The sequence below is a fragment of the Squalius cephalus genome (genome assembly GCF_949319135.1).
Source record: "Squalius cephalus genome assembly, chromosome: 17".
NCBI lineage: Eukaryota > Metazoa > Chordata > Actinopteri > Cypriniformes > Leuciscidae > Squalius > Squalius cephalus.
The window spans coordinates 34,662,983-34,686,834 of NC_137138.1; the positions used below are offsets into that span (position 1 = coordinate 34,662,983).

General features: G+C 42.0%; 1 protein-coding gene across 1 annotated transcript; it reads left to right on the forward strand.

Annotated features, from left to right (window-relative positions):
* Positions 1 to 20,717: 20,717 nt before the first annotated feature.
* On the forward strand, positions 20,718 to 23,148 carry LOC307174519 (zinc finger MYM-type protein 1-like; the record flags this gene model as incomplete). Its single annotated transcript, XM_079898383.1, has 2 exons — positions 20,718 to 20,725; positions 21,198 to 23,148. 2 exons carry the CDS (start codon positions 20,718 to 20,720, stop codon positions 23,146 to 23,148), a joined length of 1,959 nt encoding a protein of 652 aa, XP_079754509.1.
* Positions 23,149 to 23,852: the final 704 nt, after the last annotated feature.

Consider the following 23,852-nt stretch of genomic DNA (forward strand, 5'->3'; position numbering starts at 1 on the left):
TTCTGCCTGCTCGATTGCCTCCGTACTAATTTGTCTCTGAAAATTTCTATATCTCAAAGGCCTTGGGCCATTCTGTGTGATTGTGTTTGTGGATGTTCTGCAAAGCCTCTTCTATCAGGGTTTCATAGAAATCTATCAGGGGTTCGATTGCTCCTGTCTGATCGATTGCTCCTATCTGCCTCATTGCTGCTGCTGAGTTGGCTTGCGTCTGTAAGCTTCGTATATCTTTCTGTTTTGAATCATTATTTACTATCAATCCTTGTTGTTTATACTGCTAAATTTTCCAGCGTCACTGATGGATTGTTGTGGCAGCTGCAAGATGTTCCTCCCAACCAGTGATGTCAGTAACACGTTACTTAGTAACAAACTTTGTTGCAAACCTTTTAAGTCTAGGGAGAATAAGGCGTGCAATATCAAAACACTGAACGTGTACTGGAAAAAATCTCACACAAACCAGTCTAATTTAGGTAAAGTGATAATTTATTACAGTGAAAAACGAGATGAAAAGAATACCCCAAGATACATATTTACATAAATGTACAACTTATATACAAATCATAACCAAGGAAAAGGTTCACAAAAGAAAGAGGTAAAGAGAAAAGAACTAGACTGTGCCAAATCAAAGAATGAAAAAAAAACAAAAAAACAATCTTACTAGATAAACAAAAACAATTTATAATTTAACTAAATTAACATTCATCAAAAACAAAAACAAAAACAAAAAGATCTTCAGTGCCAAAGACTCCCTAAATAAACTACTCTTACTACAAACCGGAAAATACAAAGAATGGTATGTGTCGCTAAACTAGTGTTTTATACACAATTTACCATATTTGGGGTAAATCACTAGCCTAGAAATCTAGACGCACTTTAGCGGCAGCAAAATTTATTTTGCAGCCAGGGTAGTCTAGCAACTCTCCGTTGACTTTCGAGCCGGAAAAACCAAACTCTAGTCAGGCCAATCACATCGTGTATAGAGTCGGTGGGCGGGCTTAACATAATGACGACAGAGTCAAGTCAAGTCATCTTCATTTATATAGCGCTTTTAACAATGTAGATTGTTTCAAAGTGGCTTTACAGTAACAAATGGATAATTTAAGGTAACAGAGATTGTTTTGGTTTTATAGCGGTTCTTGAATAAAGATATTTTCCAGCTAAAGTTAGTTTTGATTGATTCACTTCCGCTGCAAGGATCATTAGTTATTAAATTAGAGGCCGCTGAGACAACATCGTTCTCTCTACACAGACTTTAAACACGAACCTGTGAGAAACGCTGATGGCGCTCACGTGCGCATCAAGAATTAATTCTATAATTATGCGCATTTGAATATATGTGCGCAGGTTTGTAATTCCCTACAAACCAAGCCTTAAACTACTTGTCTGGCCTTAACATTTTGATACAGAATTTTATCACTTCGGGGTAGATATGCGAAACCGAAATTATCCCGACAACGCTTTATCTGTAGAGTGGTAAAGGGATCCTCCATAGGGAGAGACTAGTTGGCACTTCAGCACAGCATTGTCATCGGGTCCAGGCGAAGGTCCTTCGTCAGATCTGGATACGGCCTGGATCCGGCAGGCTGCGGGAAAACCTCGGGATAAACAAAAACACTAAAATTAGCGTAGATGCCATTCTTCTTATGATGTAACAAGTACATGAGGATTTATGGGAAGTGTTCCCGGTTCTGGCTGACCTAATCTATGCAGCCTAACACTGAATTATAGAAGTCTAATAATGTATTATGTGTATGCTAGGTCAGAGAGATGTGTTTTTAGTCTAGCTTTGAACTGACAGAGTGTGTCTGCTTCCCGGACAATGGTAGGAAGACTGTTCCAAAGTTTTGGTGCTAAATAGGAAAAGGATCTACTGCCAGCAGTCGATTTTGATATTCTAGCTATTATCAACTGGCCGGAATTTTGAGACATGAAGGACTATAATGCGTTAAGAGCTCAAGTACTGCGGAGCTAAACCATTTAGTGCTTTGTAAGTAATCAGCAATATTTAAAAATGTATACGATGTTTAATAGGGAGCCAGTGCAGTTTTGACAGAACTGGGCTAATATGGTCATACTTCCTGGTTCTGGTAAGAACTCGAGCTGCTGCGTTTTGAACCAGCTGTAGTTTGTTTATTAAGCGTGCAGGGCAACCACCCAGTAGAGAATTACAATAATCTAGCCTTGAGGTCATGAACACATGAACTAATTGTTCCGCATTTGTCAATGAGAGCATATGACGTAATTTAGATATATTTTTAAGATGGAAAAATGTGGTTTTACAGATACTAGACACGTAACTTTCAAATGAAAGATTGGTATCAAAGAGCACACCCAGGTTCCTAACCGATGACGAAGACTTGACAGAGCAGCCATCAAGTGTTAGACAGTATTCTAGATTATTACGTGAGGAAGTTTTTTGTCCAATAATTAGAATCGCTGTTTTTTCAGAATTTAGTAGTAGGAAATTACCAGTCATCCAGTTTTTTATATCAGCTATGCATTCTGTTAATTTTGTGAATTGGTAAGTTTCGTTTGGTTTTGAAGAAATATAGAGCTGAGTATCATCGTCATAACAGTGAAAACTAATTCCATGCTTCCTAATGATATCGAGTACAGAGTGAACAGCAACGGTCCTAGTACTGAGCCTTGTGGTACGCCATACTGAACTTGTGATGATAAGACATCTCTTCATTTACTGCTACAAACTGATTAACGGTCAGATAAGTATGATTTAAACCATGCTAATGCAATTCCACTAATGCCAACATCATTTTCGAGTCTATTTAAAAGAATGTTGTGGTCAATAGTGTCAAATGCAGCACTAAGATCGAGTAACAAACACTAATAGAGAGATACAAATGATTTGCTCTTATCATCCGATCGTGGTTGTGACTCTAATGAGAGCAGTCTCGGTACTATGGTACGGTCTAAATCCTGACTGGAAATCCTCACAGATATCATTTCTTTCTAAAAAGGAACATAGTTGTGAAGATACTGCCTTTTCTAGTATCTTTGACAGAAAAGGTAGATTCGAGATCGGCCTGTAATTGACTAATTTTGTACGATCAGGTTGTGTTTTTTTAACAAGCGGTTTAATCATAGCCAGCTTAAAGGTTTTTGGTAAGTATCCTAGAGACAAAGACGAATTAATGATATTAAGAAGAGGATCTATGACCTCTGGAAGCCGGTATAGGGTCTAACATGTTGTCGGTTTAGATGATTTAATGAGTTTAGCGAATTCTTCCTCTTCTATAGCAATAAATGCTATTTATTCTCTTTCCATGAAATGCGAAATACCTCTATTTTTGTTTTCTTCCAGTTGCGCTCCATTTTTCTGGCTGCTCTCTTAAGGGCCCGAGTGTGCTCGTTGTACTACGGCGTTGGACTATTTTCTTTAATCTTCTTTAAGCGCAACGGAGGAACTGTGTCTAAAGTGCTGAAAAAGAGAGAGTTAAAAGTTTCTGCTGCAATATCAAGTTCTTCTAAGCCATCTGGGATGCTGAGATGATGAAACGATTATTGATAAAGCAATCTTTAGTGGCAGAAGTGATAGGTCTAACATATTTGTAACACGGAGTCGGCTTTGCAGCCTTGGCTAAATGTAATTTACACAATACTAGATAATGATCTGAGATGCCATCGCTCTGCTGCAGAATTTCAGGGGCATCAACATATATTCCGTGTGATAATATTAGATCTAGAGTATGATTACGACATTGAGTAGGTCCTGACACGTGTTGTCTAACTCCAATAGAGTTCAGAATGTCTTTAAATGCTAATCCCAATGCATCTTTTTCATTATCTATATGTATATTAAAATCACCAACAATTAGGACTTTATTCTACAGCCAATACTAACTCAGCAAGTCAGCAAATTCTGACCTGACCTATGGTGCCCTGGTGGCCTGTATACAGTAACCAGCACAAATCTCAAACGTGATTTGTCATTTACACTATATATTTTTACATTAAGCACCAACACTTCAAAAGAAATATATTTAAAACTAGATTTCTTAGTGATTTTGAAAATATTGCTATAAATTACAGCGACACCTCCCCCTTTGCGTTTCAGACGAGGTTCATGTTTATAACAGTAATCTTGCGGGGTGGACTCATTTAAAGTAATGTAATCGTTTGGTTTTAGCCAGGTTTCTGTCGTCGAGATAATTTAGCACGCACACTCCCTGATGCCTCAGAGAAGAGAGCGCTGCATCCATGCACTTCATAAATGTACAGGGTGCTAGGGACAGACCGAACGGCAGAACGGTGTACTGATAAGCCTGCCCCTCTAAGGCGAATCTCAAGAAATGGCCTGTGACGAGGGGTTATCTGAATGTGAAAGTATGCATCTTTCAGATCCACCGTAAAAAAACAATCCCACGGGCAAACTTGCGCAAGGATATGTTTGGTAGTCAACATTTTGAAAGGCCGTCACATGAGAGCCTTGTTCAAATGTCTCAAATCTAGTATGGGTCTGAGACCGCCGTCTTTTTTCGGGACTAGAAAATAGCGGCTGTAAAACCCTGAATGTTTTAGCGCAGGGGGGACTAATACTATCGCCCCTTTTGCTAACAGATTCTGTATTTCGGAGCGAAGCACGTGACCCTTGTTGCTTCTCACCGAAGTCTCGATAACCGCCTGAAACTTTGGGGGTCTGCGAGCAAATTGGAGCGAGTAGCCTCGCTTTATTGTGTTTATAACCCAACTCGACACACCGGGGATGGCTTGCCAGGCCAATGCCCGTGTGGCTAAGGTTTGACTCATATTTTGGGACGGGCCGCCTAACACAGGGGGACCTGATACCCTTACATTGTGATTTGTGCACATACTGAGTGTTGGACTGACTGTACAGGCTTTTGCCTGGGGGAAAGTCAGTGTAACAACTGGGAGGGGGCCACCTAATGAAGGGGGACCGTGAACCCGTGTGTTGTGTTTGTGAAACATACTCTTTTTGTGCTTTATGTGGGTCGCCGTGAAAACGGCGTTAGTTTGTAGAGGCGCGCGCAGTGCAGCGGGCCTGTTGACAATAATAAAATCTCCAGCCGTCTGAGCTAAACAGGGAGCTGTGAGAAGTGTCATGGGTTTTTGAGCAGTGACTATCTGTGGTGGCGCACGCTTTCTCAGCGGGCGCACTGACTGCAGTGATAGTGTGCGGTATGAGTGGCGCACGCTTGTAACGGGCCTAATGACTGATTTGAGAACTTTCCCAGCCACCTGTGAGCGGGGGCTGTGGGGGAACATTTATTTCTCACTCTGTTTGAGCTGCTGTGAGAACAGCGATAGTTTGCAGCGGTGCACGGTTTACAGCGGGCCCCTTGACTGCAGCTATAGCTCTGTTAGAATCGTGATTTAACATGACTAGCTGGCCATGCTTCGTCCAATTGCACTCGTGCTGGGTTTAGATGGGGGGCGGGGTCAAACATTGAGCCCAACCAACCCCTTTTCCGGTTGCCAAATAGGGTGAGTCACTCGGGGGCGGGGGCGGCGTGAGCTTGTTCGCTTTGGTGAAAAGATTCAGAGCAGCCAAGATTCAAACTCGGGTCTCTGGCGCGAGAGTCTTAGAATATACCACTGAGCCACAGGGGGGATTGACAGTTAAGAGCTCTTATAGTACTTAGAATGGCGGCTTGTTCTCGCAGTGAGAGAGAAGTTTCAGCGTAGCTGATTCCAGGCATGAAAACTGCGCTGTTGTGTCTGAATCACGGAGAAGGTTCTGTGTGATGAACATAACGTAAGGGAGCGGTAGCTCTCTTGTGTCGTAAAGAGAGATAGCCGCGTCCACATCTGAACGCACGCTTCTTCCGTCGCTGCTCAGTGAGGGAAGGAAGCATAGACAGTATAAGAAATGGACACAGCGACCCCATTGGATTCAACGGAGAAAAGTGAAGTCAATTAGAAGCTCTCACTTCCTGATGGCTGAGCGTCTCCGCAGACTCAAACTGAGCTTGATGGCGTAGATGTGACGTGAGCAACCTGTCTGTCTTCTAGTAGCTGTGCCAAGAGAAATCTCAATCATTCCCTTCCAAAACTTGCAGAGGCGGAGAGTGTGAGTAGGAGCTGTCCGTGAGCTTGGAGCAGGAGCAACTTTTGCTAAGTATTCTGATTAATAATTTTGTCATTTTGCCTCCATGTCCCCCCGATTGCCCGCAAGCTTCTCCTCCTGTCCATACGGTAATCTCTCTACTGTGCGACAGAGTCGCGTGGTTATGACGCAATCGTTAGCCTATTTTTACAAAAACTGCTTCTACGAGGCCATAACATAAGATACAAGGTAATGGAGCCTTTTATACATTTTCATGTTTCTTTAGAAATAAATAATGGACAAATAGAGTCTTTAAATGTCTAAGATGTAAAGTTATTCGCTGTCAAAGTGACGCCAAAATGAATGGGAGTCAATGGAATGCTAACAGCAGGTGATGGTCTGCTAATCAATGGCGGCGCCCAGGGAAGCTTCGATTTTTTCTGAAAGATTACCCCCTTGGAAGGAAGCGGGCTCTTTCCAGCCAAGGGGGCGTGGCCTTAGCCTATATTAGTCCCCGAAAACGCTATTTTAGCAGATTTTACTCCTTCAGCGAGATCTTCACGTCTCTGAATCCTCTGCAAGCCTTCGCCATCGAATCAAGCATCACATGGTTAGAGCGCGCCATTGGATATGCAGTTGCCACAGCACAGCCAATGAATGAGCCAGACACTCGCTGTGCAGCTGCAAATGCGTTTTACATTTTAGGCTTCAGTAAATCGAGGAAAAGGAGTTTTCCCACTGCGTATAGCTACGCAATACGAAGTGACCGTTCTCGACAGGGAACTGCATGCTCTCCCTTTCCATTCCCGTATCGCTCCGTAGACTACAATACCTGTAAAAATAAAAGTCCCTCCTTAGTAAGACAGATAATGCATTTCTTAAACCTATTTAAACTCAAAGAAATATCAAAAATGTATACAAAAACTAATTTGAAGATTTATCACAGCAAAGTCTGTTACATTGTGTGTTTATTGTCTGTATTTTTGTATTGTATTGTTGTATCTGTGCACCATGTCGGAAAACCACTCAAGTGTCTTTGAAGATCCCAGTGAGGTCAGGGGTCATATGGCTGCTGAAATAAGCAAGGCTCTTCTCCGTGAGGCCAGGGTGAGACAAATTTTGATCAACTTACACCCATGTCTATGAAAATCACTATTGGTATTACATATTGTTTGTTTGTTGTAGTTGCTGTTGAGGTATGATGTTTTATTGCACATTGGTAGTGTAGTATTTTATATTTTGTAGTTTTTGATTTGTGTTTTTTATTGTTTGTTACTTTGGGAAAAAAGCGTCCATCAAGTAAACATAACCATAAGTTAGTCTGATATTCTATCAGAAAACATTAGTATTTTTATTTTCATATAGGCTGCGATGGAAAGCCAAGTTCCCTCAAAAAAGAAAGAGGACTAAGAGAAAGAAAGCAGTCGCAAGCACAGCGGCCACAAGTCACAGATGTGAGAAACATCAAAAAGCAGAACGCTGTGCATTAGGTTTGTTATTTATAGCACTGTTGTCATAGTTTAATAACGATAATTCTCTAAATGTTGGTGGGTGTAAAGATGGTTTGAGCGCACTTTCCAGATGTATGATGGAATTTTGTGAATTTTCTAGACTAAAATATATGATGCTTTAAGACCCTGACAGAATAGATAACCAAATGTATTGGCCTCTACAGCTTCCGAAGTTCGATTGAACACAGTGTCTGAGGAAGTCCCTCAGATAGAAGAAGAGCTGACTGCAAGTCTTGGTGAGTATGTCTGTATTATCCCTATGACTACATTTCCTATTCCTCCATATCAACAACTTTTCTAATGACCTTGCTAAACTTTTCCTTGATTCATTGTGGTTGATGTCTCACACTTCTTCTCCACGTAACCTACATTAAAAGTGGTTTGTGTTTGTATTTTGTTGTTGTAGACAGAACATGTGCATTATATTCAGATTTTTGACAATTCTGCACTCAGTGCTTTGCTTTTGCAGAGTAGTTAATTCTTGCCTAGTTTGGAAGTGATAGACACTCCAGACTCTTCATTTCAAACTTGTCTATTATCGGAAGCATATTACTTGGTTTGTGATACAATGGTTTGTGATACCATGAGAAAGTCCAAATACATTACACCAACATTGAATGGACACTGTAGTGTGTGGCATGGTCAAAGTCAGATTTGAAGTCATAATTATTGTCGTTCCATTCAGTAGTAAGTATTTTTTATCTATTGTGCCTTCACTCAATCGAAGGGTTGTTTAACAGTTTTTCTTTTCAGAAACACGTCTTCAAGAGTTGAGGGACACTCTTGACTCAGTTGAGGTTAATGTGGCAGCAGAAAAAACAGCATGGGCACAGCGGCAGCTACATGCTGATACGAGGGCAAAAGCAGCAAGGCCAGTGCTACTCGATGCTGAACTGTCCGCTGAAAGAGACGTCAACCAAAAATGGCACAGGTGAGGTGCTGGAGAGGCAGTAGAACAGCATGGAGTTTCTATGTAGAGGATGCGACATGGAGGCTCACGAACAGAATGTGTTCCACATAGGGCTGTCACTTTTGTGAAAAAATCCTGTTCGATTTTTGAGACTTAAGTGTTCAATGAGATCGCTTTTCCATGTCTAAACACGTTTCCATTTTAAACGCCAAATATAGGCAAATCCACGGACAACTAACAGGTATTAGGACGAACGTAAAGAGGGCGCTTGAGACGCACACAAGTCAGCAAATATTCCTGTTGATTAAGTGGCGTGAAGTTTCGTGCACAATGACAAACAGGCGTGCAACATTCTCGAAAAACAATAAGCTGAGTGGACTGCCATAACATCAATGAAAAACATTACTGCAGTCTTCAGCATGGCTGTGTTTACCATTAGAAATGTCAAACAAATTTCGCCTACATAGGCAATTGTAGACCGTATCCCGAATCTATATCTGTATGCATGAGACTGTCTGAATACCGGCAGAATTCACAGTTTTGTAGTAAAAAGAGACACATTATGCAGAAGTATAATTTGCTGTTATGTGTGTTTGTCAGAGTTGCTGTGTGACGTGCGTTCGCTGCGGGCGTATCGTGACGAGCTGGACGCGCTCCGAGAGAAGACCATTAAAATCGATTCCCTATTTTCGTTTTCGAAACTTGTGCAATCGATTTTCGAACGTAAAGTGACAGCCCTAGTTCCACGACAGGGAGGCACTATTCCATGGCTACCTGGAGCCTATTCCCCCCACAAAGGCTGTGGTGATGGGTGAACATGGCCAGCCTCACTTTTGTGAGCAGGGTATGTTCATTCAACAATTTCTGTTGACTAGTAAAGAGTAATTCCACAAATATTCTTTGTTGATAGACTTTGTCAATGGAAAAGGTTTAAACTCTTAATTTAAATCACTCTTTGACTGAAGAAATTGTTTTTGTTTGTCTTTTGACTATGAAACGTGCTATTAGTAAGAAAACAGTGATAATGACATATGATAGAGTGGTCTATTTTGTAGATGTTGGTTTTGAATCACTAGTATGAGTATGTATACTAGTAATCACTAGTATAGTATGAGTAAGTATAGACATACCTTCTCGATTGAGGAAAAATGTAACAGTATGTCAGTTGCCCTTGCCCGCACGTAGGGCAATATGTGAGTGCACCCATGAGATTGAGGTCACCTCTGGCAAGCATATTTCTGTGGTCACCATGAATGGTAAGTTTGGAAAGTCCTGCTTTTTGTTTTGTTGTACCACAGAAGTTAACAACTGCAATCAAGGCAAAGCTTTTCTCTTGACCAAATGTTTATACCATATCAGATGGTATATCAATGAATGAATAATGGACAGTTGAGTTGGAAAAAGTTGATTCTGTGAAACACGTTTAATGTGTCTCTTTTTTCACAGGATGATATGATGTCTGTTTGCCCCGTAAAGTTTGTCCTGCCTGCTTTGTGGAATGGACGCCTGGGGTGAAAGAGCTTCTTAAGTACCGTTACTGGCCAAGCACAACAAACCGCCAGACGCTATTGTCTCTGTTTCTGCCTGTTTGTCATTGTGTGTGTGTGTGTGTGTGTGTGTCAGGATGATTGCCAATCACCGTAATTAACAGCGCCAGCTGTTGCCTATCAGCCGTGCCTATATATGTTCATTGCTTGGTGTCTTGTGTTGTCAGATCGTTGTGAGAATTCCCGGTGTCCTGTTCTCCTTGCCTGTGTTGGTTTCTCGTTCCTGTTGCTCTGCGTTCTGCCCTGGGATTACTGTTCATCCAGGCCCGGGGTGGGTAATCGGGAGAATCGGGAGAATTCCCGGTGGGCCGCTTCACTTTTGGGACGGTCGAGGATTTTTTTTATTTTTTTTTCACATTTGTCACGTTAGTTACATAGGCTACACACGTTCTGCATTCTGACGCCGCAGCGCGCAACCTCTGAATGGGTTGTACCATGTGGTGAGGGAGTTCTCCCCTCCCCTCCTATAGAGTTGGTTGGGTCCATAGCCCGTCTTTTCCAAAACGTTTTCTCAGGAGTAACGTTAGGCTACCGCGGCACCGCCGGCGCCTACCGATAGCTGGGCCGGCCCTACCGTAGCGGTACGCGTCAGGGAGGATGGATGGGAGGAAGAGGCCAGGAGGTATGGAAGCTTGTTTCCGCCACAAAATAAAACATTTTAAAAGATAATTGCGACTTTTTATCTCACATTGCGAGTTTACATCTCTTTACATGACTTTATTTCTCAGAATTGCCATAGTATATATTTTTTTCCTACTATGGAAGTCAATGACACCAGAAACTGTCTGGTTACCGACATTCTTCTAAATATCTTCCTTTCTGTTCAGCAGAAAAAAGAAATTCATACAGGTTTGAAACAACATGAGGGTGAGTATATGATGACAGAATTTTCATTTTAAAGTGGAGAATCCCTTTAATACAAACTACACAATAGTAAGAGCTGAACTGTTGCTTCATTTATCCAATTTGGAAAAAGTGCTAATTTGGAATTCCACCATGGAAAAAGTGGGCCGGTCTTGGGCCTGAAACTCCCGGGCTGAAAAGTGGCCCCACTCCGGCCCTGTGTTCATCTGGAGTTTGTTGCTGCATGCTGGATTTCCCCTGGATTCTCTCTGCACTTCTGACATCACCGAGCGGGTTGCCTGTCGGACTTTGCACTACACTTCATTTATAAATAAACTGTTGTACTTGCATCTTGTATCCTCCATTTATTATCATGACAGAACGATCTGACCACAGTATGGATGCAGCGAGTTCAACAAGTCTGAGTGAATTCATTTCGCGTAGTATTGCACACATGGATCAACAGGAAGAACACATTTCGAGCACGGGTCATGATGTGCAAGCTCTGGTGACGCAGGTGTCCGAGCTCACCCAACAGCTCCAGCAACTCAAGAGTCCCGCTGCGCCGCCCACACCGCCCGTTCAGCCCACTTCCAGAGATCCGAGTCGTCAGCCGGAGCCACGCTTACCTGCCCCGCAGGGTTATTCAGGTGAACCCAGTTATTGCAGAGCATTCTTAAAGCCATTCCATTTTGAGTGTTGTGTTACTGTGGTTTACAAATATTAGGCTACACAGTGAAACCACAGTTTCTGTGGTAAAAGCATGGTAAATGTTGTTACTGTGTTTTAACTACAACTGTACACAATAAAACAGTTTCTGTGGTAAAAGCATGGTAAGTGCTGTAACTGTGTTTTAACTGCAAATTCCACATTACAACTACAGTAACTGATGTAAAAGCATGGTAAGTGTTGTGTTACTGCTTTAAAATAGTACACAATAAAACACAGTTACTGTGGCAAAAGCATGGTAAATGTTGTTACTGTGTTTTAACTACAATATTACATAATAAAACAGTTACTGTGGAAAAAGCATGGTAAGTGTTGTGTTACTGTGCTTTAACTACAATAGTACACAATAAAAACACAGTTACTGTGGTAAAAGCATGGTAAGTGTTGTGGTTACAGTGGAAGAAGCATGGTATGGGATGCGGTTACTGTGCTTTTACTATGACATGGTGGATCGACAGTTACTATGGTAAAACATAGTAAATGTGTGGACTTTTTGCATGATTCCTTTCCCACTACAGGCGTATTTCAAATGTAATATCACAATGAAAACTAACTTTATAATGCTGGCGTCCGTTTGAATGATTTGAACGTCTCAAAGCTTGAAATACATGCTGATTTGAAACATGACAATTTCATTCATAAACACGGGACTATACGAGACGGATGGCAACCCTACCTGTATGTGTGATGAAGTCATCAAAAATCCATATCTTTTTATAGCAATAAACCACTTCTAATAGTTGGGAGAGTTTGACGTAAACTAGCAGGTAAATAAAATAAAGAACATAATGCATTGAGGTGAAACTTTGTTGTATTTCTCCATATCTCCAGCTGGGGGCGCCAATAGGGAACACTCATATGTGTCGTATTTGAAGGTATTGACAAACGACCTAAAATGGTCGTATGGGTTGGAGGACTTGTTGCAAAAACCATCATTAACAATTGCATTAAAGTAAAAAATGTGCAGTCAATAGTTTTTATACATTTCCGAAAAACAATTAAGCTTACTGACCACCTGGATAAGAATGAGGAAGACAATACAGAATAATTATCAGACCATGTTTATCTATGCAATGACATGGCTGAGGAAAGCAATTAACTGAATTACTGCTTGTTGTAGAGCCTGAGGATGACAGCAGTGGTGGACCAGAGAAAACAGGACAAAAGGGGGGAAAAAGCCAATGGACATCAGCAACACCTGGTAAAAAGCAATTCAAAAGTCACACAAATAGTCTAGACTGGAGGAAAATAGCGCCTAAAGGAGGAGAACTAAAACTACCAGAGAGTTAGATGTCCTCACAGTCGAAAACACGGACCATATAGGAAGATAAAGGCAGTGTGCACATTCTCTGATTGCCAGGCCAAATATGTGTTTACCTGTAATGAGCCAGTACAACACAACAGAAAATCGGCGTCACCCACTTTGGCCGTGTTAGACATGCAAAAGCAGAACTACAATTTCAGAGGGCAAGTTACACTCGCAAGGCAAAATTGCATTGCAAAGGCAATAAAATATGGAATTTCAAATACATAAAACTGCAGAGCTCATAGCGGGAAACATTTCTAAATACCTCACAAGGACTGTTCTCAAAACTATTCAAAAGGAGTCTCCGGTTTTGGACAATGTTGTACTCAAAAAAAAAATACTCCGAGAGTGTGACACGGGATTTTTCAACAGCCCTTGGGTACGTGCAGAATTTGCAAGTCGATCCTTTTGCAGTTTAAATGTACATCGGACAGGGAATGGGAATCCTTGTGTCACACCTCCAGGAAAACCACAACACATCCCTCTATCTTGGTGCAACTGGAGGAATAGTGAGCAAGATACCCAATCAAGATAAGAGAGTACTGTACTACACTCTTGTTCTCCCAGAGATTGTTTATTAAACTAACCTCCGCTTCCAGTTTCTGAGCTGTTGTCAAATTAGCACAATGTCTGCAAGTTGACCTCAGATTGCATCACATCGAGACAGATTTTAATTGGGCCTTGGGCTAGAGTTGTCTGCTATCATTCAACAAAGAAAATGTTGACCCTTACAAAGGGCACACACAATCTGAAAAATACAGACTCCAGAAGGACCTATTGAGGTTCACAGTGGTGCATGTCTGTGCAGTCAGCAAAGTGACAAAGGACAAAGGATTGCACAATTTTGCTGTGTTCTGCTTTACACTTTTGCAAAGTAGTGGCAGTCTTGAGCAAGCTAAAGCAATCTCTCTGCAGATGTGCTTTGTCATTTTGGGTGAAAAATATACACCAACTGTAGCTGACAATGAAGTAAAACAGCAGCTCAGGGCAAGGGACATAGCCTTTAAATCAGGAGATCTCTGCTTACAGAACTGGCAGAGCTAATCTCAAGAGAGGCAAAACTAAAGTACAAACAGCGGATTGAAGAGGATTTTGGCAGTAACTCCGATCCATGGCGATGAGGCAAGACATCCGATCAATAACGGATTATAAAAAGAAGAATGTCTTACAGCATATGCCAACCAACAATAATGCTAATCTTGCAGAAGAACTTAACAGCTTCTTTGCTCAGTTTGATAAAGACAATAATCAATCTCCAGTTCTCTTTAAATTGACCGCCCACTTTGGTACGACTGTCATTGGGTTCATATTAAACAACAATGAAGCTGCATATAGGAAGGAGGTTCAAAGCCTGGCAGTGTGGTGTGACATCAACAATCTGGTTTTAAACATTAAAAAGACCAAAGAAATGATTGTGAAATTTAGGAGCACTAAAAAGATCACCCAAAGTCCAGTCACCATTAAAGGAGAGGTCATACGTTCCTGGGAGTTCACAGAGGATCTCTCCTGGGGTGACAACACTGCAGGTATAATAAGCTATGTTGGCAACGTTGTTCAATACGTGCAATAATAATTAATGCTGCTGTACATTTGTGCAATAATAATTGTGTTGGTTACTCGTGCATTTAACACTGTATATGACATTTTGCCAATATTCTGAACAACTTTAAACATTTTGTATGATGATTTCTGTTTCCTTAGCTTTCATATTGCATTTATGTATTGTATTGTTATGATAATTATTTGTATATATTAACTATTTTATCTTTAACTATTGCATGTTAGTATATGTATTGTCAACTACTTGTACTTTGCCTTAAATTGTATTTATATTTTAACATTTTTCTCTCTGGATTTGAAATGCACATTTGGGGTTGTCACAAGAGTCATTTTAGTTGTGCTACACAATGACAGTAAAGTGCTTGAATCTTGATCTTTTATCATGCCTGTGCCAAAAAAATAAATAAATAAATAAAACACAGACACAAAAGGAGACAAAATGTCATTTCTGTTAGAAATGGCACAAACTGACACAGATGTCCAAGCCTCTACAAAAGCAATTCAAACAAAGGTATTTGATGCCTGGATGATTTGAGCAGCTGAAGACGTGGTCTGGAATAGCTGCAATCAAAGTCAAAGTCAATCCTCAAGGTAATCTTCTTTTCCTTTTATGCTGTTGAAGTGCCTTAAGAAAAAATAACATGCAAACAAAAATCTTCGTGTAGATTCGTGCTCTCTGGGAGACAGACGCTGAAGAAGCTGTCATTGCTGCTCTGCCCTTAAATCAAGAAGACACAAATGCTATGGTTTTGATAGACAAGTCAAGCCATATAAGCCACATAAACAGGAAACAAATATTCAATGATGCAAACTGTTCTAAAAAGAAAATGGTGTCGTTGGTCAGGTAAGGTCACTTCAGTGTTCATTCAGTTTAGTCAGATTGTGGATAGATATCATTCAGAATGATTCATCTGGTTCCTTCTGCTTAAGGATTGGGATGCATCTCACCGGGATGTGGTGGGGAGGAGACGAAGCTGGCCATATGGGTTTGTGCAGGAGACTTGTTCAAGATCAAGTTCGGTGTATTTCTAAAGCAAATTTAAAAACAGCCACAGGCCGACCAAAGTGCTGTACAATGAAAGCATAAGGGTACACAATAAATTAAAAACATACAATTAGAATCACCATAAGAACCAGACAGAAATACACATTAAAAGCCAAGGAAAAAAGATGAGCCAACCCCTTCATAAGCTCTATTTACTCTGGTCTTTAGGTGGGCTCGAGGGATCTGGACGAGGAATTTACCCTTCGATCTTAGACCTCTTGCGGGAGTGTAGGGCTGGAGTAAGTTTTCCAAATAGGTAGCAGCAAGATTATTTAATGATTTGTAGATCAAGACTCCTTCTTGCAGCCATATCACCCTGTAGCCCAGGACTGGTTGCCCACTGAAGCTAAGCAGGGCTGAGCCTGGTCAGTACCTGGATGGGAGACTCCTGGGAAAACTAGGTTGCTGCTGGAAGAGGTGTTAGTGAGGCCAGTAGGGGGCGCTCACCCTGTGGCCTTTGTGGGTCCTAACGCCCCAGTATAGTGAAGGGGACACTATACTGTTAAACTTCGGATGAGACGTTAAACGAGGTCCTGACTCTCTGTGGTCATTAAAAATCCCAGGATGTCCTTTGGAAAAAGAGTAGGGGTGTAACCCCGGCATCCTGGCCAAATTTGCCCATTGGCCTCTGTCCATCACGGCCTCCTAATCATCCCCATACACTGATTGGCTTCATCACTGTCTCCTCTCCACCAGTAAGCTGGTGTGTGGTGGGCGTTCTGGCGCAGTATGGCTGCCGTCGCATCATCCAGGTGATGCTGCACATTGGTGGTGGTTGAGGAGATTCCCCCCTGCCCCCTTCTATGTAAAGCGCTTTGAGTACCCAGAAAAGCATATAATATAAATGTAACAAATTATTATTATTATTATTTTTAGATGAGTAACAGGATCTTAAACTCGATTCTGTAGTGAATCGGCAGCTGATGTAGGGATTTCAGGAGGGAAGTGGCATGATTTTTTGTACGTCCCTTCAGAAATCTAGCTGCTGCATTTTGAACTACTTGTAGGCGGGAGATTTGAGTCTTTGATATGCTGTAATAGAAGGAGTTGCAGTAATCCAGCCAAGACGTGATGATAGCATGGATTGCAAACTCCAGAGACCTCTCCAAAAGAAAGGGTTTGATTTTTGAAAGTGAGTGGAGTTTAAAAAAACAAAAAAACTCGAATCTATGACAGAACTGATTTGTTTGTCAAATTTCAGACAGCTGTCAAACTCCACACCTAAATTCCGCACTTGTGGAGAAATGAAGGTAAATTTCTTGCCCTAGAGTCTGAGGAGCCGAAAACAATAACTTCCGTCTTATCTGTGTTCAAAAAGAGACAATTTTGGGAGAGCCATGATTTGATGCCATCAAGACACGCTAATACAGTTTTAAGAACACAGTTATTGTTTCTAATCACAGACAAGTAAATGTGCATATCATCGGCGTAACAATGGAAGTAAACGCCATGTTTCCTAAAAATAGAGCCCAGGGGAAGTAAATAAAGAGAAAAAAGAGCAGGGGCCGGTTTCACAAAGATAGACTTTGACTATGGCTTAGATATAGTAGATAGTCAGACTTCAGATAGACATCTAAATCAGACACTTAAGACTCTGACTATCTTAAGTAGCTATTCTCAGCGCAGAAGAAGAAGTGGCGAAGGACGATTTCAAGCGAAATCAAACGAGAGAAAAGAGAGATCAGTGGAGAAACAAGCAGTCGAGTGTCAAGACAGCTTTCGAAACTGACAAAGAGGCATATTTTAACACTCAACTAGAAGCTCTCGAACTGGCAAACCAAAAACACGAGCATCGCAAAATGTGGAGTCTAATCGATAAAATCTCAGATAAGCCGCAAAATGCTGCTGCAAGCAAAGTCCAAATGCTCGATGGCTCTCAACCAAACTCGAAGACCGAGCTCATCAGCGATTGGGGCAAGTACTTCTGCAAACTCTTCAACAACAAGAGTGCGAAGGTGGAAACAGTCAACTTTCCAGAACCAAGCCCAGACATCGCTATTTCATTTTTTTTTTTTTTTTTTTTTGGGCATCGCTATTTCAATAACGATTCCAACGCGAGAGGAAGTGGTGAAAGCGATCAAACAGCTTAAGCGGAACAAGTCAGCAGGACCCGATTATGCAATGACGGCAGAAGTCCTGAAAGACGGTGGCAAATTCATAGTAAATGAATTGCACAAACTCTGCAAGCTTGTTTTTAAGCATTGCTGTGCACCGAAACAATGGACGTCGAGCCTGATCATCCCACTGCCAAAGAAGGGCAACCTGCAGCTGATGAAAAACTTCAGAGGAATCAGCTTGACGTCCATCGCAGCAAAAACGTATAATCACATTCTCCTCAACCGCATCCAGAATCCCATCGACAAGCTGCTCAGAAACAATCAGGCAGGCTTCAGGAGCGGGCGCAGCTGCGCACAGCAGATCCACATCCTGCGAAGAGTCATCGAAGGAGCAAGAGCACAATTACTACCCTTGTACATCACTTTCATCGATTTCAAGAAGGCATTTGACTCGATAGATAGGCCTATGATGTTCGCAATCCTGCGACACTACGGCATCCCACAAAAGATCGTTGATGCTATCCGAGTCTTGTACGACGAATCGACGAGCCAGGTGTATTTGGAGGGCCAGCTCTCAGAGCCTTTCGCTGTCACAACTGGAGTATTACAAGGCGATGTTTAGCTCCGTTACTATTCATCATAGTAATAGACTACGTCTCCAGGCAATCTGCTGGAAGCTTTGGATACCTTACACATAAAGGTCCTCCGCCCAGGAGTAATACGAGACCGCAACGTGGTACAGCAATAGCCAAAGAATCTAGAACCGAACGCAAGCTTAACGATTTAGCATTTGCCGACGATATTTCACTCCTGGAAAATGATCTCAGCAGGGCACAACAACAGCTCACCCAGCTACAACAAAAAGCTGGTGCAGTCGGACTAGAATTAAACGAGGAGAAGACGGTCCAAGTCCAAATGAATGCTTCCAGCGACAATGAACAACATCTACTAATTAACGGAAAGGACATTGAAATCGTAGACGAATTCAAGTATCTTGGATCCTACATCATATCGACGGAGAAAGATGTCAAAAATCGTATCTCTCTTGCATGGGTTGCCTTTACTAAGTTAAAGAAGCTGCTCACCGCTCCACCACCCAAGCCAAATATAGAATTCAGGACTCGGCTCTTTAATGTAACTTGTCTATCTGTGTTGCTTTATGGCTGCGAGACATGGGTTCTAACAAAGGCTCTAGAGGAAGAACTGGATGTGTTTGCGAGAAAGTGCTACCGAACCATGCTGGGAATTAGTCAAGCAGACGCCCATATGACAAACGAGGAACTCTACAGACTGACTAAACAACATCCAGTCAGCGCGACCATCCGCAAGCGACAGCTAGAGTTCGTAGGCCACTGTCTTCGCATGGAAGAAAATGAACCAGCTCACATCTACGCCATCTATCACTCAGAAGTCAGTGATAAGAACAAGCGAGGAGCACCTCGCCTAACCTTCAGACACAAAATCCGAAGATAATTATTATTATTTTTTAATAATTTTGTATTTATTTTAAAAAAATGACCGGGTCTTTTAATCTATCCTTCGGAATCAATCATGTATTAAAGACGATTAAAATGTGTTCAAGCAGATCAAAGTTACTATGGTTACTATGGTTACAGCTTGTATTTAGAGTGCGCGCCTGAGGAGAGAGCCTAAAAGAGTGGTGGTAGCTATTATGGACATTAGACACTTTTTAAAAAGTAAAATAAGGAGGCAAGAAGAGTTATCTACTGGCGCCGTTCCCTCATCATTAAGCTCAGGTCGGTGAAGGCTCTTTAGCAAACCCTGGTCTAACTTACCTAGCCCTGTACTCACTGTGGTATTAATGCAGAACATGTAGTCTACTGTATATATAAAGTACGTGGGACCTTACTATTTCGCCTATAGCTAATCCATTTTGTGAGCCATAATCCGTTTCTCGTGAAGAATGTAGATGAAGTAGCCTATACATCTGATTTGGCGTTTGAAACACGATGTGTAAATTAACGTTATTCCCCTCAGATGGATAGCTAGCTAGATACCAGGGGCCGTATTACAGGAAGAGTCTAAGATAGGATTTTCCCCAATTGGTATTACCGAAGCAAATACTAAATAACTTTAGGAATCATATCTTGCTTCATCCTATATTATTTCAGGTTAGGAAATCCTAACATCGCTAGCATCAACTTTTCTGTCTGATACCTATAGCAACCTATGTCACTTTTCTCATCTCGGCTTTTAATCGCTGTTTTGCCTCCGTTTTTTTAATGAAACATACAGTGAAAATGGAGAATTAACAACAACTCATTCATTGTTTCATTCCTATCATTGAACTTTAAGTCAGGTGACTATGGTGCGTTCACACCGGACGCGAATAGCGCGTCAGGCGCGAGTGATTTTTATGTTAAGTCAATGAATGCACAGGAGCCTGCTTGCTGCTGTCACGTGGTGAAGTGACACAGTTTATAATGTTATATTATGTTTGGCCTCAATAAATTATTTTGTAATATGACTAAAATGCCTGGTGTGGTTCTAATGCACAACAAAGCAAATCTTTCACATAAAAACTCGATTTTAATATATGAGAGATACTCATTTTGTATTGAATGCTATTTATTCCATATATATTCTAGATTATATGAAACATTATTATTTGAATGTAAAGACAACAAACACTTAATGTATAAGAACAAAAAAAATCACAGGACAGGTTTCACTTTTGGAGGCTGGCTCCATTTATTATCAAAACAAAAATAAATGACAGATTAGGTGGGTGCGGGCGAGGGTGAAAGAGCAGCCATGTAAACGAGTTATTAAACACTATCTGGTGGAAAAGTAAAAATTAGGACAGCTTAACAGTTCTTAAAGTTAAGAGAGTTTATTTAAGATTTTACAAAGTTAGGAAGCTTCTGTAATACACTTTTCCTATCTTAAGTTAGGAAAATATCTTTAATGGCCTTATTCCTAAATCAGTTCCTAACCCTTATTACCATGGTTACCAAGCAGTTAAGATTGCCCCAGTCTACCATACTTTACTTTTAATAATAAGAAGAAATGTCAAGCGAGCAACAAGTCTTTGATTTCTAGCAGCAAGGTGGGCTGCTGCTTATAATAATTTTAAGAACGACAACTGCTCCTGGCAGTTATAATATAATTTAAGGGTAAAATTCAAATACAGAACAAAAAGTACTCAGACAATATGTAAATAGTAAACATGGCCGTGTAAGAAAGGACATTCAGTTGCATTAATATTTACAGGATTCTAGGTTATAATGGTGATATTGCCTTTTGAAATTTAGATTTTATACTAGTAGGCAAGAATGGAAATTGTATCTAGCAGTGGTAATAATAATCAAAATACATTTTTGTATATAGGAGGATTTAATTAGACACATGGCATAACAAGTACAAAATAAATAATTGTAAACTAATATAGGACAATAAAACAGAAGAAGTTGCTTTACTGTTGCTTTACGGACGAGCCAGGGAGGAGAGATGAGGGAAAGACAGGAGAGAGCTCTAAAGAGACAGATTTAGGAAGCCCAGACACAGGTCCAAAGCAAGTTAACGATGTCCAGTTTCCTTCCAACCATTTTGGACTTCAGAAGAGGTCCTTTCAGAAGAGCTGGTACAACACTTTTAAATGGCTTGAATATTCAGTGAGCCAAAATTCCGCCTTCTGTTTCTGCTGCAGATTGTTCAGCAAGCAGGAAGGTAGGCTCAACAAAGACGGTCTGGCCTCTAATGGCTACACCAACTGGAAGAGGGCTTTAGATTCGTTTAGGGACCATGAGAAGACTGTGTTACACAAGGCCTCCATGGTGGCATGGATGAGCTACAAAGCAAGCAAGATTCATGGTGACGTTGCTGAGCAGTTACAAGCTGCTAGTGTCGCTGAGGTTAGCGAAAGAAGGGAGTATCTCCGCCGCATTGTTTCAGTTACCGCCTTTCTAGGCAAACAGGGCATTCCCTTTCGTGGCCACAGTGAAACGGATGACAGCCCTAACAAAGGGAACTTCCTTGAATGTATGCAGCTGCTGCAAAAGTTTGACCCTTTCCTGCAGGGATACAAAGCTCCTGCCAATACTACATACCTGTCACCTTCTTCTCAAAATGAATTCATTGGATGCTGCTCTATGGAGGTCACAGCACAAATAATTAAAGAAGTAAAGGAATCCAAGATGTATGCGGTAATGGCAGACGAAGCTAAGGATGGGCACACAGAACAACTTGCTGTTTGTGTGCGATACGTTTCACTGGAAGGTGACATCAAGGAGAGATTTCTTTGCTTGCAGAAACTGGATGGCTATGGTGCAGAAGCAATCACAAATGCTGTCGAGCAAGTTCTTGTCTCAAACGACATTGCTGAACTGAAAGTGGTGGCCCAAACATATGACGGTGGAGCAGTGATGAGTGGATCTGTTCGAGGAGTGCAAGCTCGTTTCCGGGAAAAGCATCCAGAGGCTGTTTATGTGCATTGCTATGCACATGACCTAAACCTGGTCCTTTGCCATACTTGCAAGGCCATTCCTGAAGCCAGTGATTTTTTTGATCTGCTTGAGAACCTCTACTCTTTTTACAGTGTGTCTATAGTCAACCATGATCAGTTTGCTGCCATTCAGAAAGAGCTCCACATTGAGCAGGGAGAGCTTGCACAAATATCTAACACCCGATGGTCATGTCAGTTGCGCTCTGTTAATGCACTCCTGAAGAATTTTCCTGCCGTCATGAAATCCCTCCAGATGATCAAAACACCAACAGCGCTGGGTCTGCTTTCAAAAATATCTAAACTCCCTGTGGTCTACCTGTTGGTTGTGTTCAAAAAGTTGCTTGGCATCACTGAAGGGTTTCAAAAGGTTCTTCAGAAAGAAACCATTGACTTGGCACAGGCAGTGCACTACAAAAATGCTGTCCATGACACCCTGGTCAGCCAGCAAACTACACAAGTGGCTGAAGACATCTATGCCATGACAAAGACAACATGTGAGGAGAACAACATCCAGGAGCCCTCTTTCGATCCAAGAAGGAAACAGAAGAGGATGGAAGACTTTGTTGTGGAAGTCTCCTGTGGATCCAGCTCAGACCTGCTCAGTAATTCAGAACATCTCAAGCAGAGGCTTTTCTATCCTTGCATCGATCGGATGACATATGAGCTGGAAAATCGTTTTTCCAGTGTTGGGAAAGAGGTCATGATTGGCATTCAAGCATGTCACCCAGCCTCTGATACCTTCCTGTGCATGCAGTCTCTAGAGAAACTGGCCTCACATTACAACATCCAACTAGTCCCAGAAGAGGTCTTGGTGGCAAAAAGCTTTTTGAGCAGGAAAGGGCCAGAAGCCATCCCAGACATTCTGAGTGTGTTCAAGATCCTTGATCCCATGATGTTCCCATCATTGAAGGTGATCTTACAGGTGGCCATTACCATTCCAGTCAGTAGCTGCAGCTGTGAGAGATCGTTTAGTGCTCTTCGCCGACTACATACTTGGTTGAGGCGCACCATGGACCAGCAGAGAATCAATGATCTGGCAGTGTTGTCCATTGAGAGAGAGTTGATTGGAGGCCTTGATGATGACAAAGTGATTGACACATTCGCCAAACTGAAATCAAGACGCCACACCCTTATACTTCCTCCCCAGAAAAAATAGAAGTGCCCCCCCCAACACACACACACATCCAGAGGAATGGACGCTCCCCGAAACCGACGCTGGACACATTGCACCTCTCCCCGAAACCCAAGCTCCCACCCCCTGAGGAATGGACGCTGGACACAGTGCCCCGCTCACCCACCCCCTGAGGAATGGACCCTGGACACAGTGCCCCTCTCCCCGAAACCCCAGTTCCCTACTCCCAGAGGAATGGACGCTGGATACAGTGCCCCTCTCCCTGAAACCCCAGCTCCCACCCCCTGAGGAATGGACGCTGGACATAGTGCCCCGCTCACCCACCCCCTGAGGAATGAACGCTGGACATAGTGCCCCTCTCACCCACCCCCTGAGGAATGAACGCTGGACATAGTGCCCCTCTCACCCACCCCCTGAGGAATGGACGCTGGACACAGTGCCCCTCTCCCCGAAACCCCAGCTCCCCCAACCCCTGAGGAATGGACCCTGGACACAGTGCCGCTCTCCTCAAAACCCCAGTTCCCTACTCCCAGAGGAATGGACGCTGGATACAGTGCCCCTCTTCCCTATTATTTATGTGTATAGCTATGTTATTTAAATGTATATAGTTCTCTTTACAAACTTAAACCTATACAGAGTGCCTGTGTTTACTGTCTGTTGAATGGCCTCTTTACTGGACCTGCACTGTCTATAGTTCCTTTTCCAGACTTATACAAGCAGACTGTTGG